Source organism: Thalassophryne amazonica, chromosome 9 (genome assembly GCF_902500255.1).
Source record: "Thalassophryne amazonica chromosome 9, fThaAma1.1, whole genome shotgun sequence".
NCBI classification, from domain to species: Eukaryota; Metazoa; Chordata; class Actinopteri; order Batrachoidiformes; family Batrachoididae; genus Thalassophryne; species Thalassophryne amazonica.
The window spans coordinates 33471512-33490536 of NC_047111.1; the positions used below are offsets into that span (position 1 = coordinate 33471512).

Below are 19025 nucleotides of genomic sequence, written 5' to 3' on the forward strand. Positions count from 1 at the left end.
AAGGTTAGACTTTACTTGTGTGAAGCGCCTTGAGGCAACCTTGTTGTGATTTGGCGCTATATAAATGAAAATAAATTGAAACTGAAATATAAGTATTATTGCACATGACAGACAGAAAACTGTTGCTTTAATGATTTGAGTGGTCTACATTCACTAGTTTCCCAATCACAGCCACATAAGCTTATAACTTTTTATGGGTTGCCTGGATGTCTTGGTAGCGTTCTTCACTTTTCTCCTTCTTGCACAGTCTCGCAGTTTTTGAGAACTGTTGACTCCACCCAAATTTACCATAGAGTGCCATACTGTTTATATTTCTTCAGAATTGATGTAAATAAAGTCCAAGACATATTCAGTGACTTGGAAATGTTCATGTATCCAACCCCTGACTTGTCTGAAGAAAACTGGCAATAAAACTGATTATTTTCAGGTATTATACCAAAGGGGCCAGTTTCCTATTATCTTGACTTTTATATTTTTAATTAATTTATATCAAGTTGTAGAGATTAGAATTTTTTATACTTTGAAGTCTGATTTACTTTTTATATCTGAGATGGCAGAAACAAATTAAAATGTGTGAAATACCAAGGGGCTGAATACTTTGAGAGGGCACTGTAGATCCTGTACTCAGTTGCAACCTTTCTGGCACTTATGCTTCCTTCACCTCGCCATCTCAGTGTTTAACATATTCAGAGGGGGATAAATTTGTGCCTGTCCTTTACATTCTGATTGGAAGGCCTACTCGTGCACTGAGCGAGTGTAACCAGCATCTCTTTCGCCAGCCAACAAGGCGGTGACGGCAGTGAAGGTCACATGACTGTAAGGGTAAGATGACAAAAACTCAGAAGTATCAGCTATGAGACGATCACTTTTGCAGAAATAAACAGATTTATCACCTTGCTTTTTTTTTTTTAACTGACCGTCCCCACCAATGCAGTGTTAAATACCATAAATAAGCAACACAGAATACTGTCATGATCCACTCAATCATTCATTTTATTTACAGATGTCAAATAACTCGTGTATATCAGAGGTTAGGCCTACAAACTGTGGATGATGGTTCGATTCTTGAGGCTTTGGACGTACTCTTTGGCAAGGTCCAAACTTGTCTTCTCCTCCTTTTTGGGCGGTGACCCTTCCACTAGCTTAACAAAGTAGTGACAGTAAACTTTGTCCATGATACCAAACATTCCCCTGCCATGGTAACGAATTCGTTTCAGGTACGGCCCTTTGGCTGAAAAAGACTCAGCTGGAGGACAGGCAGTGATGGAACAGAAAGGATGAAAACAGAGAGATAAGAGACAATTTATTTAGCTCACTGAGTTTCCTTTGGGGGGGAAAAAAAATCAAAATTTGAAAAGTGGTAATAAGTTAAAGCTTATCAATAATAATTTCGGCACTGTATCTGGCTGAACTCTGCTACTTTTTCCAAACACGAAACACTTTCAGTCCTCCTACCTCAATTATGTTACAGTCTGAGCCCCCTGTGTCCATATAGTGTTTTTTTTTTCTGATAGAAAAGCACTGAGAGACTACAGAGAAAAGCTTCATCCTAACACTTTCTTAAAAAGAACAGGGGAGCTCTGAGATCATAATATCCCCTGCTGGCAAATGCTGCTTTGGTACAAGTGAGTGTTATATTCTGATAACATTTCAAGGTATCTGATAGCATTTGTTTTGTCAACATACATCAGCAATTTGCACTTCTAGCAAAAACTGCTAAATCAGCTAATTTAAGTGAAGAATTTCTTCCATAAATCAAGAGAAATATTTCTTGCTAATGAATCACAAGATAGAAGAATAAATATATCCAATGGTAGTATAATATGTGTATTACCAGCCTATAACAAGGACTTGTACCAAGTTTCATAATATTTCATCTAAAAGCATGACAGGAGCTGATTTCAGAAAGCAGGCACCCACTCATGAAACTGACAAAGTCTAGTTTTGTTAATCAAAGTTTAACTCTGGTAAAATGGGCCCAAATTCAATGATATGTGTATTTCCATCCCATAACAAGGAATTCTACCAAGTTTCACAAAATTCCTCCTAAAAATATGAGAAGAGTTGATTTCAGAACACTTGTGCTTTCTTTGGGCCTTCAACCAGCGAGGGATAAAAAGTGCTCCTCATGGGATTTGAATGAATGATAAACATCTTTTGACTGGCTTATAATTCGTCCCGCGATAAAAGCACTCACCCTCAGCACACAACATCCCAACTTCACTGGAATTGGGGTCGTATAAGATTTTGTGTGAAATCAGCTGACTGTTGACAGAGATGGTAGAAACATCTTCTCCTTGAGGTTTTCCCCATCTGACTGGCTGCAGTAATGACACAGCGTCTTTCTCAAAAGTTCAGAGATTTTTCAACTTTGAAGTTCTTAGGCCAGCCGCACAAGAAACAAAAAACAAACAAAAAAACACACAAAGCGCTTTGAAAAAAAGAAAAGAAAAGAAAAAAAAAAACACATTGGGTGAGGTGCTTTTTCTCTTGGTGGCGGGTTGGGGGGATTGCATATTTACACAAGCTCTTAGATTTACTGGCATCCCAAAAAGTCCAGAATTTAAAATATGTTTTGAAATAACTGCTAGTGACCCAATTATGTAAAAGCACAATATTTAACTCAAATTAACTACATCTTTTTATATTTAATTGGACATTGTATTAATATTATACTAAATCAATTATTTGATCTGAGGTGCCAATAACTGTATGTGGTCCTTAAAGCGAGCGATAGGAAAACAGCTCGTAGATGATGGGAGATGGCACAGATGAGCTGTCAAAGACCTGTGAGCTTTGAACACAGCAAGATAGGACCTTTTAGTGGATCACTAACACAACAACTCCAGTGTCGATTAAAGGTTTTAATATTTATCCATCCTGTTTTATCAGATTATAATGCATTCTTGCTGATGCTTACCGACATACAAATTGGACTTGTACTCGACATTGTGACTTTTCACGGCCATCTCTTGCGCTTCCAGAAGGACCTGGACAAAACAAAGAGTTGTCACATTCTTAAACATGACAAGATATATATATATATATATATATATATAAAAACTAACAAAAATCTTACAAGCATTTGATTTAGACAAATATGTGACAGTAGTATGACAAGAGAGCACATATATACAAACCTCTTTCACAAATTTAGCTCCTTTCTTGTCATTAAACTCCATTTGCCCAATGGCCTCATAAATGCTCATCCCCCGGATCTGAGAAGCCAAATAAACAGTTTCATGAGACCACAAAGTTACGAAGGTGACCCAACAGGGAGACCAAAGTGATACACAGCCTGAAGACTTCACTTTTTAAGTGCAGCAGCACAATTATGCTGATTCTGAACACTGCTGAGATGTGGACACCTTAAACATAAATCCATCAACAAAACTCCAGCAGAGCATCTGCAAACACCCGTGGGTGTGTCTTAATTATGGGTGTCCCATTCAGGTTTTTTTGCCCCCAATCTGAGTAATTTAATATTAAGTATCTGTCGATAGAGAGTCCATTCAGGTACTTGAATTTTCCCATAACATTACACTTGCACAGAGCCCTTCTGATTCATCTCTCTGGCTACACACATGTATTTGGCGTGCCATCTCATCTGCTGGTGTTGGTCCACTGTGTTTCATCAAGTCCAAAGTTAACACAGCCATCTACCAGGAGATGTCAGAGAAATTCATGCATCCATCTGCTAACAAGTTTTATGGAGATGCTGATTTCCTTTCCAGCAGTCATGTCCACAGTTCAGAAACTACAACTGGCTGCTTTGCTGACAATGGTATTAGTGAACTTGATTTGCATAATAGGCAATACCCCGTCAAGAGAGACACCACACGCAACAATCCAGGTGAACAAAGAAACCTGGGCTTCCATTACACCTCAGAAGCACCACAGGCTGACTGCCTCTATGCCACAATGCAATGGTGGAGTAATTCATTCAAGTATTGAGCACATAAAAAAATTAACACTTTCCAAAAGTCCAACACTGCTGTATGATGAATCCAGATCTTATGAAATATTCTAATATTTTGAGATAATTTTCTAATTTTTGGAGTGGTATGCCATAATGATCAAAATTAAAATAACAAAACAACATAACAAAATGCTTAAAACAGTTTAGATTATGTGTAATGAGTCTATAAAATTTTCCACTTTGTTAAATACCTGACAAAAATACTTAACTTTTTCCATAATATTTAAATTTTTTGAGCTTCACTTGTATTTGTATATGACTTGGGTTTAACTGGGTATAATTAAACATATTTGGATCAATTTTAAAAAAAAAAGGCCTTGATCAAGCCAATTCTATTCAGATCCAATCAGATGGGGACATCCCTCATCTTATTTCAGACTTTTTCACTTGTTAAAACGTTAAAACACAGCTTGAGTAAAGCTCACCACTTTGGCCAGATACCACATCTTGTCTTTGCTGTATTTTATATATCTCCTGCAGTGATAGACCTCCTGTGGAAAAACAAACACCAAAACATGACATAGCCAACATATTCTTTTATATAAATGAAAATTATACACATCTCTAAAAGAAACTCCAGCAGCACCAGCGACCAAAGAGGCACTGAAAAAGAAAACTACCGTATTTTCCGGACTATAAGTCGCACCGGAGTATAAGTCGCACCAGCCACTTTATCCATTATAAAGAAAAACAAACCATAAATAAGTCGCACCGGAGTATAAGTCGCGCCAGCCACTTTATCCATTATAAAGAAAAATAAACCATAAATAAGGTCCACTGGACTATAAGTCCCATGGACATACAGGTATGTTAACATGAAAAGTTCAGATGATAATATTGTGACGGCTACCGTTTTCGGATGCATATTTCACCAGTCGCAACTTGTAATCTGCAGAGTATGATTTTCTTTTTGGTGGCATTTTTTCGGGCCTTCTCCGTTGTCTTGTTATGTTATCAGTAACGTTAAAATTTTTATTTTTCTATGGTAGTCAGAAGTCGCAGGAACAGTTACACAAGCCTTGAGTGCCCTCTCGTGAGCTGCATTTTACCTACGGATATGTTTGTATTTTGTGGACCACATTGCGAGCCGAACCATGCAGCACCTACCTGCGCAGCTCATGACCACCCAGCGTTGTCGATCCAGCTCCTTCCAAGTGGAGACGCTAATCCTCCGCCGTCGCTCAGTGCTCCCATGCAGCTCTCAGCGTCAACTCTGCTCACACTGATATCCAAGGGCTGAAGCTGTCTTGTTAGCCGTCCCGGAATAAACACCATGTTCGTCTGCTTCAAACGCTTTTCACAATCATCGACGCCAGCTCCTTCCAAGTGCACACGCTAATCCTCCGCCGTCGCTCACCCAATGCTCCCACGCAGCTCTCAGCGTCAACTTAAACACTCTGCTCACATTGATATCCAAGGGTTGAAGCTGTTCTGTTCGCCAAGCCGGAATAACAGCAAGCACCGAGTTCGTCAGCTTCACACGCTGTGGGTGAGGAATACGCATCCAAAGTTCTGTTCTCTGATTGGTTATCGCGACCAGCGTGAACTATAGGATGGCCGTCATACTACAGTGCCCATGATGCATTGCATTTCCTTTTCCGGTGGCCATTTTAAAACATAGATCGACTCTGTCACGTAAAATTGTTTTGTTACAGTAAATTAATTGAGATCCTACCAGTATATTTTTCATTTATAAGTCGCACCGGAGTATAGGTCGCACCCCCGGCCAAAACATGTAAAAAAGTGCGACTTATAGTCTGGAAAATACGGTATTCAAAATTTGCTAATTGATATACAACAGGAATATATTCTCATTTAATGCTGAAATTAGAATTGCAAATTGAAAACAGAGCCTTTGGGTATGTGCATACAGAATTATGCCCATGCATTGCATATCAAAATGTTCAGAATTTTAGCTTTCACTTTTGCCACATTTTTTTGTTACAGCCGTATTCCAAAATGGATGAAATTCATTTTTTTTCCCCTCAAAATTCTACACATAATACCCCATAATGAGAATGTAAAAAAAGAAGTTTTTTAAAGATTTTCTGCAGATTTATTAAATAAATAAATATATGTATAAATAATAATAATAATAACCAGCCTTTGCCATTAAGCTCAAAATTGAGCTCAGGTGCATCCTGTTTCCAATGATCATCCTTAAGATGTTTCTACAGCTTAACTGTTGTGTTAGCTGGTGAACAGATAAATGAGTAGATACTCTCCAATTTAACACAAATTTAAAACCAATGTCAAACTTAAAGGGCACACAAGGACATACCCATGAAAATTTGGTCAACTTTCACACATCATATAAAATAAAAAAAACAAAAACAACAACAAACAAAAAGGTTCTGTGAACATGAGACAGACTCACTGCTGGTCTACGGGGCTCATCTGGTAGCTGAGGTGGGTACACTATCTTGTTCTTCCGCTCCCATTTTCTTTTTGTTTCCAGTGAAACACTGGTGTGGAAGCAGGACAGCTGCTGAGGTGTACCACCCACCATCTGGGACCTAGACCAACACACGAGAAATGGAAAAACAATCAGGTCAATAAGTATTTAGACTATGACCATTTACGTTCTGTCTGGCCACACATGCATGTGTCGTCGAGGATGGTAGCTTTGTTTGCATTCTTTAATATGGCACGAGTACTATATTAAAGAATTATTATTATTATTATTATTATTTTTATACACAACACAGCATAGTCACATGTGGGTAATAAGATTGCTTGCAAAATAGAAAGTTCTTGGTGCAAGACCTCATGTGCCCATTCTCCATGTAATGTGGAGTTCATTAGGAAGTGCATCCAGCATGGTGGCTTAGTGGTTAGCACCACTGCCTCACAGCAAGAAGGTCATGGGATCAATTTCCATCTGTGGCCTTTCTGTGTGGAGTTTGCATATTCTCCCTGTGTTTGTGTGGGTTCCCTCCGGGTGCTCCGGCTTCCTCCCACATCTAAAGACATGCAGGTTAATTGGAAACTCTATTGTCCAATGTCCAGATCTCCTCTGTAAAAGAGATCTTGATGTCAATGGGACTAACCTGATTATATAAAGGTTAAATTAAAAATAAATAAATAAAAGTTGTGGCACATCAACATGCACATCTATGCTGTATCAGCTGTGGTGACCCCAAGCAAGAGAAAAGCCACAAGAAAGGAAAACTATTTTTAAGCCCTGTCACACATAGCAAGAATGTGCAGGAACCAGGCCGAAACTGCAAAAATTGCGACAATCGGGCGCAGTCGGGAGGGAAAGAGGCATGGTCAGCAATGTCACATTGCATCCAGATTACCTCGTCCACACCTGCATGATGGCATCCAAAGCGCATGTGGACAACAGGTAAATGACACAGACTGCTGTCAGACTGCCTACTTTTTTTTTTTTTTTACTAATAGCCCAATTTCATAGCCTTAAGAGTGTGCATATCATGAATGCTTGGTCTTGCGACAATCTACTGAATCTACTGGTACCTTGTTTCCCATGTAACAAGAAATATACTCAAAACCCGGATTAATCTTTTTAGTCACACAGCACTACTATTATTCTGAACACTACTGTATACTGTATTTGTTGTCTTTGAGATGCCTGATTGTTTTTTTTTTTTCTCTGTTTGAGGTGCGGCTCCATCCAGAAATGGGTGTCGTGTTTGTTTCTGTAGCCCTCCCGTCCTGTGCACCGGCAACATTTCCTATGTAGTCATTTTGTGAATTGTTTTGTAAATTGTGTTGGTAGCACGGCATAAGCAGAGGGTCACCCCTTTGAGTCTGGTCTGCTTGAGGTTTCTTCCTCAAATCATCAGAGGGACTTTTTCCATACCACTGTCACCTGTGTGCTTGCTCTGGGGGTTGTTAAGGTTAGACCTTACTTGTGTGAAGTGCCTTGAAGCAGCTTTGTTGTGATTTGGCACTATATAAATGAAAATAAATTGTAAATTGAAAGGTGTCTAATGGCACGTGCGTGCCACGCCTATGCTTAGTGGCCCATGCAGCCGTTATGAACACACACATTCACACAGCTGAGTGACAATTCCGGGTGACAATTCCATGCGTGCAGCGCACGTGACGCATGTGCGTGCCACTGGACATCTTTGCTTTGCAGCAGTGTCACACCATGCATCAGATCCAGCCTTTCCAGCAAACTTTAATTTTTTTTTTTTGCTTACTTCAGGAACACAACGCAAGTCTGTACATCGTGATGTCGGTTGAATTATCACATGGGATTTAATTTTTGCGTGTTTATTTGCAGCACACAGCAGCCTGGTGAAAGGCTTTTCACTACAGGCTGTGGTTTGGCTCCTGTGTGCTCTGTTCTGTCATGGTTCTGTGCTGGAGGCGAGTTTCATGTTTAATAATGTTGTCACGGCCTGGGATACAGTTCCACATCACACCTCCTACAGAGTTTAGATGGTGATCAGGTAATAAAATATATATTACAGCTGTGAGATCCATTCAGCTCTGTGCCTGACATGCGCTATGACGCATTACTGTGCATGAGAACACGGAGAGGCGGTACTTTTGGTTTGTTGCTCGCTGATCACACCCACTGTACATGATGAATGTGTGCCATATACATGTTATTACATATCAACATTTCCTTTGCCCTCCCTGGCCGGGATCCAGTGGAGGTGGACATCTGTGGCACACGATGCTGGCAGGCTTTGCTATGAGCGATTGATCTCAGAGCTCTATCACCCATAATCAGATTGTTTCAGATGTTGTTTTGATGCAGTCAGAATATGTAGACTGCGATCATATGACGCAAAAACTGCATATAGACCGTCATCAGATGTGTGTCACATCTCGATGGCAACAAGGGTGTTTTGAACATGTGCAACACACTTGGGACAGCCGAGTGAATGGGACCAAATATGTAGATGCTCACAGACTGCCTTCCGTAGGTCTTCAGACCACACCTCGATATTTCCAGATTGTGGCCAGATGCGTCATTCTGACGTAATTCGGACTCAATCGGCGTATGTGTGATGGGTGCATTACACACAGTCCCCCCAATTTCACAACCCATAAGTAAATGGACAAACTAAACATAAGGGTTATTGTTAGGGCTGCACATTTAATCATATCACAATATTGGCCTGTGTGATTATATAATCATTAAAAAGTGCGATAAAAAAAAAAAAAAAAATCACCTTGGGGCACTGCACCGATTTTCTGAGTGTGCAGCACTTATGCAGACTACACCTCCCTCATTCATCAGATACTGTGGCCTTTATATATGTTTATTCAAGAGTGGTAAATGTGCCAGTGAGCAGCTTACTGACTTAAAAAATTTAGATACAACCCCTGGCAATAATTATGGAATCACCGGCCTCGAAGGATGTTCATTCAGTTGTTTAATTTTGTAGAAAAAAAGCAGATCACAGACATGACACAAAACTAAAGTAATTTCAAATGGCAACTTTCTGGCTTTAAGAAACACTATAAGAAATCAAGAAAAAAAAATTGTGGCAGTCAGTAACGGTTACTTTTTTAGAATAAGCAGAGGGAAAAAAATATGGACTCACTCAATTCTGAGGAATAAATTCTGGAATCACCCTGTAAATTTTCATCCCCAAAACTAACACCTGCATCAAATCAGATCTGCTCGTTAGTCTGCATCTAAAAAGGAGTGATCACATCTTGGAGAGCTGTTGCACCAAGTGGACTAACATGAATCATGGCTCCAACACGAGAGATGTCAATTGAAACAAAGGAGAGGATTATCAAACTCTTAAAAGAGGGTAAATCATCACGCAATGTTGCAAAAGATGTTGTTTGTTCACAGTCAGCGGTGTCTAAACTCTGGACCAAATACAAACAACATGGGAAGGTTGTTAAAGGCAAACATACTGGTAGACCAAGGAAGACATCAACACGTCAAGACAGAAAACTTAAAGCAATATGTCTCATAAATCGAAAATGCACAACAAAACAAATGAGGAACGAATGGGAGGAAACTGGAGTCAACGTCTGTGACCGAACTGTAAGAAACCGCCTAAAAGAAATGGGATTTACATACAGAAAAGCTAAACGAAAGCCAACATTAACACCTAAACAGAAAAAAACAAGGTTACAATGGGCTAAGGAAAAGCAATCGTGGGCTGTGGATGACTGGATGAAAGTCATATTCAGTGATGAATCTCGAATCTGCATTGGGCAAGGTGATGATGCTGGAACATTTGTTTGGTGCCGTTCCAATGAGATTCATAAAGATGACTGCCTGAAGAGAACATGTAAATTTCCACAGTCATTGATGGTATCGGGCTGCATGTCAGGTAAAGGCACTGGGGAGATGGCTGTCATTACATCATCAATAAATGCACAAGTTTACATTGATATTTTGGACACTTTTCTTATCCCATCAATTGAAAGGATGTTTGGGGATGATGAAATCATTTTTCAAGATGATAATACATCTTGCCATAGAGCAAAAACTGTGAAAACATTCCTTGCAAAAAGACACGTAGGGTCAATGTCATGGCCTGCAAATAGTCCGGATCTTAATCCAATTGAAAATCTTTGGTGGAAGTTGAAGAAAATGGTCCATGACAAAGCTCCAACCTGCAAAGCTGATCTGGCAACAGCAATCAGAGAAAGTTGGAGCCAGATTGATGAAGAGTACTGTTTCTCACTCATTAAGTCCATGCCTCAGAGACTGCAAGCTGTTATAAAAGCCAGAGGTGGTGCAACAAAATACTAGTGATGTGTTGGAGCGTTCTTTTGTTTTTCATGATTCCATAATTTTTTTCCTCAGAATTGAGTGATTCCATATTTTTTTTCCCTCTGCTTGGTCTAAAAAAAGTAACAGTCACTGACTGCCACAATTTTTTTTCCTGATTTCTTATTGTGTTTCTTAAAGCCAGAAAGTTGTCATTTGAAATGACTTTAGTTTTGTGTCATGTCTGTGATCTGCTTTTTTTCTACAAAATTAAACAGCTGAATGAACATCCACCGAGGCCGGTGATTCCATAATTTTTGCCAGGGGTTGTATATGAATTAAAAAAAAAAAAAACAAACCCTGGAGGGATTAATGCTCACAGCTTTGGGCATGATTCAAATACGAAAATGTAGCAACCCTGCTTTTAGAAGCAAAGTGAACACTGGCATGCAGTGCATTGTGGGAGAGTTGGCTGACCTTGCCAATGATCACAAGAGTTAATGCAGAATCCTGTTAATTTGGTTGATGTTGCAGAATAAACTCAAATCAATCAATCATAAAAAATATTTTATTTACATTTTAACCGCGTCTGCAGGAGGGTCTGCGTGTGCACATACATGAGGTTTTGAAAAGACAGAAAATTACCTTTAACCATGTGTGATGCGCGTGCACACTGACGTCCACAAGATGTCTTCTTAATCACTCCAGAGGTGTTATCGGGTTATAAAAATAGCATTTTCAGTTTTAGAAGTGTTTATCTCTCACTCGCCTTTACATAATATATAAGAAACGTCTTATATTTACACAGAAACACGGCGGTTTGGGGGCCAGAGAGACCAGCCAGTGATGTCACGGTGCCTCTCTAATCTGACTGGCTGCCAACCCCCCCAAAAAAATAACAGATTTGCCTGAGTCATACCATAAAAATAGGAAACAGAATGGGACCTTTTGACCTCTTAAAATAAGTCAAGGTTAGGCATCTTTGAACTTGTCCAAGATCTGTGTCCCAAGAATGTTCCCTGTGAATTTGAAGACCCTGGCAGTAATAGGATTGGACTTATGCTGAGCACAGACAGACAGTTGGACGGACATATGCAAAGCCTTCACAATACGTGATGGCCATATTTTGATGACCTCGGGTAATAACAATGGCTGCTGCATGAATAGCAATTCACATTTTGTGTATGGTAAATCTTAAATGCAGGGCACTCCTCCTGTCTTGTCCTTTATGTTGTAGAATTCGCATGTTCTCCCCCTGTCTGTGTGGGCAGTCCAGTTTCCTCCCAGAATCAAAAACATGCTTATTTAGGGTCTGCTCGTTTCTCTGGCCATGACCCAAACAACATTTTTACATCTGGAGTTGGTCCCCAGGTGCCACACTGTGGCTGCTCACTGCTCCTAGTGGTTGCATTGTGTCTAACTGTACTTAGGATAGGTTAAATGCAGAGGACAAATTCCATTCTATGTATGTACAGTGAGAATAAAGGCCCTTCTTGTTATTATTTATTTTGGGTTCGCCCTTGGACAGAGCATATCAGCAAAGTCCTTCCTCACAAATGTTTTATTTCCAACTACAAAAAAGCATGAGCTCTGTTCCCTCTCTATAACTGTCATACATTTACTTATACAGAGCCGCCGAGCATAGCAAGGATGATGACAGACGAGCATGAGTGAGCTTGTAGTCCATCCAACTCCGTTTCTGCCATGACCGCAAACCGGAAGTAGACTTTCGTCACCGCAAACAGGAAGTACACAAGAAGCATGATGGGTGAAACTGAGGTGCGTGATGGGAGAACTTTTTTTCCAGCACACGAGTAGAAACGGCATTGCATCATCACGCTGGACACCAGCAAAATACACGGAGTACACAGAATACACGGAGCGACCCACATTACCATTGTAACTGTATAACTTCAACCAACAAAGTAGTTCAGAAAAGAGTCCACCAAAAAGCTGACTTTCTTCTTCTTCTTCACGTTTAATGAAGCAATGGTCGCTCGTTGCCATCCACTGGCAACCAGCTTATACAGAGCATTACTGCCACCAGCTGGACTAGAGTGTAAGTCAGGAGGCTAACATCCACAAAATAATAGAAAAAAAATAGATAGTAGACTTATATCCCGTGCAGTAATCCTGTATTCTTCAGATAGTCGGAAAAGTAATTGAAGCAAATGAAATCTGACTATCTAATGGATCAGCTTCTTAAAAAGTGCTTGGTGGTAATTAGTCATTTATAGGGATGGGTAATGATAAGATTTTATCGAAATCGATGCCATTACCAATTCAGCTTATCGATCTGATTCCTTATCGACTGCCTTATCGATACCTCTTGTGAATTTTCTGTGTACTAAATGTAGGGTTTACAGGTTTTCTATGTCAACATTTTATTGAGTCTTAAAGTAAATAAATATGAAATTGGCCACTGGATCCTTGATCTCTGGACTTAAATAAAATCTACATGGTGAATCCTTGACCTCTGGATATAAATAAATTTTCAGACATTTTGGCATGAATGTCACTACATACCTTTGAGCTGAACTCAGCCAGCTGCTGCATGTCAGCCCAGGACGTCTCACTTTGGGAGGAAAAAAACAAAACAAAACAAACAAACAAACAAACAAAAAAAACGCTTTGATCGATTGCAGTTTGTCTGTATTACATCGTTTGGAAAGAGGTGTCAATTGATTTAAACAGCGATTCGGTTTGAAATGATTAATTCCAACTGGACTGTAACTTGACATAGCGGTGCAACGTTTGGAGCTGTGTGAACGGAACGAAGGACAATTCTCATTTCTTTCTCACAACAAGACAAGAGTCCCAGTTAGTGACTTTAATCCGCACAAAAGTGACTCACGACTGACATATTTTAACGGCTTTGAGAGGGGTTAAGAAGCAGATTTGCCGCTTCTGAAAAGCACTGAAGCAAAGAACCAACGAAACAACGGGTCGGAGCACTGCTTCACTGCTTCAAGCGTCAAAGGAGAGCCGTGCTGCAGAAGCGGTTGATTACAGACCTGCTGCAGGGTCTGCAATCAATGTAGAGAAATGATCATTTTGCCAACAAACACCCTCAAAAACAACGGCTGTTCTGAAGGACCGATAAGGGAATCATTAAACAAAAAGGCTATTGATGTCAGTGGATCGAATCATTTAACAATTCTCAAAAACACAGTTCCCGATACCCAACCCTAGTCATTTATAATCAAATTTGTGAATTAGGCATAAATAATATATACTGTTGTGACACTCATTACAGATCTTGAAGAAAAAAAATCAAATTTCTATGATATATATATAGAAATAGCATGTACTGTTAGCAATTTGTTGCTTATTCATAATGGCAGGTACTATAATGAACATTTTACATATAGATATACTGTGAACTGTTACTAATTTGTTGCTTATTTATAATTAGAGGTCATGTAATGAATATTTCAACATCATACATAGCATAAGTATCTAGTTTCATTGAATTAAAATGTTGTTTTATATTGTCATGTAATATCTCTCAGTATATTTATAACTGCAATTTAATACGTTATACATGTTGTCAGTCCCACATACGTCAGGAGAACAAACATATTTTGTTGTGTAAACATCACTTTTTTAAAATGAAATCAGCAACCCCTGAAGAAAATTATTAAAATAATATTGCCCACTTGAATCTTTAATTTTTACAGTATTTTCAGTCAAACAACTTCAATATCAATAAAGAAAACGCTGCTCGGTCAAAGGCTTTGCCTTCATTATATTAATGTACACCAAATATTGTATTTGCCCTTGTGCACAGTTAGCGAAAATGCTACAAGTCTGCTTACCGTGTCTGTAACAGCCCACAAACATTCCGAACAAACCTGATACCTGAAATCAAAAACAAATTATTAACACACTGGAACAGCCACGGTTAATACCACACAAAAACCACTATTATTTAAAAAAAAAAAACAACCATTATGTTTTTTTTCTCTTACCACATATTGCTACAACAGTAGCCATATTTTTTTTACGACACTTCTCGCTTGGAGACTACTCTCTCACGTCCGCTGATCGCTATATAACGTCCTGCAAACTCGAGAATTTTTGACCCACAGAGGCTTCTGTCGGCCGCACACTGGTTTTTACGACAGTATGGTGGTAATACGTTAGTTAGCCGGCAACAACGTCGCAGTTTTCACGTTTCACATTTAGTTTGGTATTTGTGAGTTCATCGCTTAAAAAGTAGAAGATGCACGAAAGGTGTTTGCCCGCCTCTCCCAACTGGTATTGTTCCCGCTGCAGTGATGTCAGCAGCAGCGGTTTGCTGGGCGTCGGAGCCAAAAACATCATCTATTTGATTGACGTGTGCTCGAGCTCCGGCAGGGTTGTGGGTGAGTACCAGAACCTCCACAAACACTAACACACACTGCCTTCTGACCGCTTACACACAGCACTGTGCAAACACAAAAATCACTAGTGTACATGACTAATGATGTCTGCAGGCAGTCTGATCCAAACATCCAAACATTAGGCCTACTAGATTACCAATCCCTGTAATCCAAGACTGAGTCAATGATTTGAAAATAGTCTCTTTGAGGACTTGTTGATGTTGTGTATGAATTTGGGATCAGTCGCTTGTCTATCTGCTGGAACTGTATGTAGTGATTTTCCCTCTGCATCAGGCCTCAAAGCGCTTTACAATAATGCCTCACATTCACCCGATGTCAGGGTGCTGCCATACAAGACGCTCGCTACACAGTGGGAGCAACTAGGGGATTCAGGACTTTGCCCAAGGGCCCAGTGATTTTCTGGCCAGGCTGGAATTTGAATCAAGGATCACCTGGTCTCAAGCCCAACGCTTAACCACTAGACCATCATTTCCCCAATTATGATTGAACTGGGGGGCATGGTGGATTAGTGGTTAGTGTGGTTGCCTCACAGCTAGAGGGTTGTGTCATCGCTTCCTACCTGGTCCTTTCTGTGTGGACTACTCCCGCTTACAAAGACATGCAGTTTAGATTAATTGGTGACTGTAAGTGTGAGTGTGTGTATGCAAATGAGTTTGTGGTCCTGCAGTAGACGGGCGTCCTGTCCAGGGTGTACCCAGCCTCATGCCCGTTGATTGCTGGGATAGGCTCCAGCTCCCTAGATTGGAGTAAGCAGGTACAGAAAATGAATGAATGAATGGTAAGGCAGTGCATGTTGCTTTATTATCACAAAATTATTTGTATGTAGCCGTATTAATAATGCAAATTATATGTAATTTTGTGTTATAATATAACTATATAATGTAAAGCATAGTGAGGAAATGGAAGACCACAGGCACAGTACTAGTTAAGGCCCGAAGTGGCAGGCCAAGAAAAATCTCAGATAAGCTGAAGCAAAGGATGGTGAGAACAGTCATAGTCAACCCGCAGACTTACTCCAAAGACCTACAACATGATTTTGCTGCAGATAGTGTCTCTGTGCATCGTTCAACTATACAGTGCACTTTGCACAAAGAGATGCTGTATGATGCTGTAATGCAGAGGAAGCCTTTTCTGTGTACACGCCACAGACAGAGTCACTTGAGGTATGCTAAAGCACATTTGGACAAGGCAGCTTCATTTTGGAATAAGTTGCTGTGGACTGAGGAAACTAAAATTGAGTTATTTGGGCATAATAAGGGGAGGCAAGCATGGCTGAAAAAGAACACAGCATTCCAAGAAAAAACACTTGCTACTTACAGTAAAATTTGGAGGTGGTTCCATCATGCTGTGGGGCTGTGTGGCCAGTGCAGGTACTGGAAATCTTGTTAAAGTTGAGGGTCACATGGATTCCAGTCAATATCAGCAGATTCTTGAGAACAATGTTCATGAATCAGTGACAAAGTTGAAGTTGTGCCGGGGCTAGATCTTTCAACAAGACAACAACCCTAAACGCTGCTCAAAATCTACTAAGGCGTTCATGCAGAGGAACAAGTACAATGTTCTGGAATGGCCATCTCAGTCCCCAGACCTGAATATTATTGAAAATCTGTGGTGTGATTTTAAGTGGGCTGTCCATCCTCGGAAAACCTGAGATGTTTTATAAAGAAGAATGGTCCAAAATACCATCAGCCAGAATCCAGACTCTCATTGGAAGCTATAGAAAGCATTTTGAGACTGTTATTTCTGCAAAAGGAGGATCTACTAAATATTGATGCATTTTTTTTCTGTTGGGGTGCCCAAATTTATGCACCTGTCTAATTTTGTTTAAAGAATTATTGCACACTTTCTGTAAATCCTAGAAACTTCATTTCACTTCTCAAATATCACTGTGCTTGTCTGCTATATGATATATTTAACTGAAATTTCTGATCCAAACAACCAATGATTTATAAAGGAAAATCATGGAAATCATCAGAGGTGCCTAAACTTTTGCATACAACTGTACAATATCTTCAATAGGCATCTGACATCAACCCAACAGAGCCCACAAACAAGCAACAATGACTGCAGGATTTTCAGTATTGACAGTAATTGTACATATACTAATCCTTATATTATTATAATTATATTAATCCTAAATATTGACAACACTGCTCAACAACAACAAAACTTTCTTGCATGGACTTTGAGAACTGATTTAGGGTAATATTGAGGTGCTGAATCCAAATGTCAGATTTTCTTTATCGCATCACGTTTTTTGCAGTCTGCATATTCCATATTGATGGAGCTTCATAAGCATAGTTTTTAAGCCAGGTTCACGAAATGTGAACAAGAGCCGTAATCTTGTGTATGGTGCCGAAGAGGTGTACAAAACTGCAGCTTTTGCTTCAATGTTTGATACGAGAAATATATTTTCACATCTCAAAAACGTGATGTGATAAGCAAAAAACAGATTCAGATTCAGTGTCCCCAAATTACCCAGAATCTGTGGAAAAACTCCATGCAAGAAAAATCGCATTGACCAGTTAAATATGCGTCCTCCTTCTTCTTCTTCTTCTTCTTCTTCTTCTTCAAAAATGGGAGGGGGGATATATAACTCACCCTTTCCATCTGTCCATCCACCTGTCAGGTTTGCTTACCGACTTGCTTTTCCCTGACTGATGTCATTTGTCTGACGTCTTACTAATGTTTCAGGCTGAATGGATATGAAAATGCTGATGTGAAGTTGTTTTTCAGGTGAACTTGTTGGCCACAAAGACTTGGTGTCGGGCTTTTCCTTCTGCCAGCAGGCCGGGCAGAGTCACATCTGTGTCAGCTCCTCTGTTGATGGGAGTATTTGCTTCTGGGACTCGGACAACAGGGTCCTCATCAAAGAGCATATATCCCATCAAGTGAGTGCATAAATGTACCAACAGATGGGTAATGTTCATGGTAACAAAGCCCCCCCACTTTAAATATGGGGTGTCCCACAATTTATTTATTTATTTTGTCCTCCAAGAGGGAGGCCCGTGAAGGACGCTCCACCAAGAACACATTACTTGTGTCAAGGGCTGCACAATTATTTACGTCAGAATTGTGATATCAGACTATACCATTATATAATTGTCAAGTGTGCGATTTAAATAAATAAACAAATCACCTTCAGCGCTGCACTGAGTGCATGCTTTCTGTGCCCACCGTTAAATAGCAGTTTTCCCCCTTCTCCCATCCTTCATCGGATTCCAACTTTATACACACTTGTTGAAGAGAGACAAATATTTTACTGCCTCATTTACTAGTTTTAACAAGTGATGGATTAAGGAGCACAACTCCCGTTTCTATGGCTCTTTTTTTTTTTTGCCCTTTTCTGCCTGCTCTGTATGGTTTCAGAAACCTCCCAGTCACTTTTCTCATGGTTGAGTAGGCTTTGAATTCTTTTCCAGCTAAAGACATCATTTAACATTTGTAGAAATATGGTCTAAATGTGATTTTTGTTGTGGCAAGCACAACAGCGTTTTGCACATTTGTTATGCGTTGCTCATTTAAAAAAAAAAACCAAAAGCCTGTAAATAAGCCTGTAATCATGATTTGTGGAGCTTTTGATTCAGGTTTTAATTTTCAAGGAGCCAGGCATGTCATTTGGTCGCATTTCTGTGAAATTTCATGTTTTTATTCAATTTTGACATCCCTTGTAAATTTTGCTCCTCATCACAAATACACTCAACAAAAATATAAACGCAACACTTTTGGTTTTGCTCCCATTTTGTATGAGATGAACTCAAAGATCTAAAACTTTTTCCACATACACTATCACCATTTCCTTCAAATATTGTTCACAAACCAGTCTAAATTTGTGATAGTGAGCACTTCTCCTTTGCTGAGATAATCCATCCCACCTCACAGGTGTGCCATACCAAGATGCTGATTAGACACCATGATTGGTGTGCCTTAGACTGTCCACAATAAAAGGCCACTCTGAAAGGTGCAGTTTTATCACACAGCACAATGCCACAGATGT

General features: G+C 39.7%; 2 protein-coding genes across 2 annotated transcripts in view; one reads left to right on the forward strand and one right to left on the reverse strand.

Annotated features, from left to right (window-relative positions):
* Positions 1-982: 982 nt before the first annotated feature.
* On the reverse strand, positions 983-14703 carry mrpl22 (mitochondrial ribosomal protein L22). Its single transcript, XM_034177865.1, has 7 exons — positions 14615-14703; positions 14462-14504; positions 6357-6495; positions 4405-4470; positions 3141-3218; positions 2921-2990; positions 983-1246 (listed from the first exon to the last, which is right to left on the reverse strand). The coding sequence occupies exons 1-7, from the start codon at positions 14637-14639 to the stop codon at positions 1038-1040; spliced, it is 630 nt and encodes a 209-aa protein (XP_034033756.1). The 5' UTR covers positions 14640-14703; the 3' UTR covers positions 983-1037.
* A 53-nt stretch (positions 14704-14756) lies between these two features.
* The window catches only part of gemin5 (gem (nuclear organelle) associated protein 5), a 73496-nt gene continuing 69227 nt past the window's right edge, over positions 14757-19025 (forward strand). Inside the window, exons 1-2 of the mRNA XM_034177861.1 lie at positions 14757-15010; positions 17765-17919. Of these exons, the coding sequence (XP_034033752.1) occupies positions 14869-15010; positions 17765-17919 (297 nt within the window). The 5' untranslated portion in view covers positions 14757-14868. The remainder of the gene's footprint in view (positions 15011-17764; positions 17920-19025) is intronic.

What these genes read in the sequence shown, in the direction of transcription:
- mrpl22 (XM_034177865.1), bottom strand. Translation starts at nt 14,639, where the DNA reads ATGGCTACTGTTGTAGCAATATGTG. An exon ending in ATGAGCCCCGTAGACCAGCA is followed by an intron (nt 4,471 to 6,356) that starts GTGAGTCTGTCT and finishes GTTTTTCCACAG; the next exon opens with GAGGTCTATCACTGCAGGAG. An exon ending in GAGCTAAATTTGTGAAAGAG is followed by an intron (nt 2,991 to 3,140) that starts GTTTGTATATAT and finishes TGTTTTGTCCAG; the next exon opens with GTCCTTCTGGAAGCGCAAGA.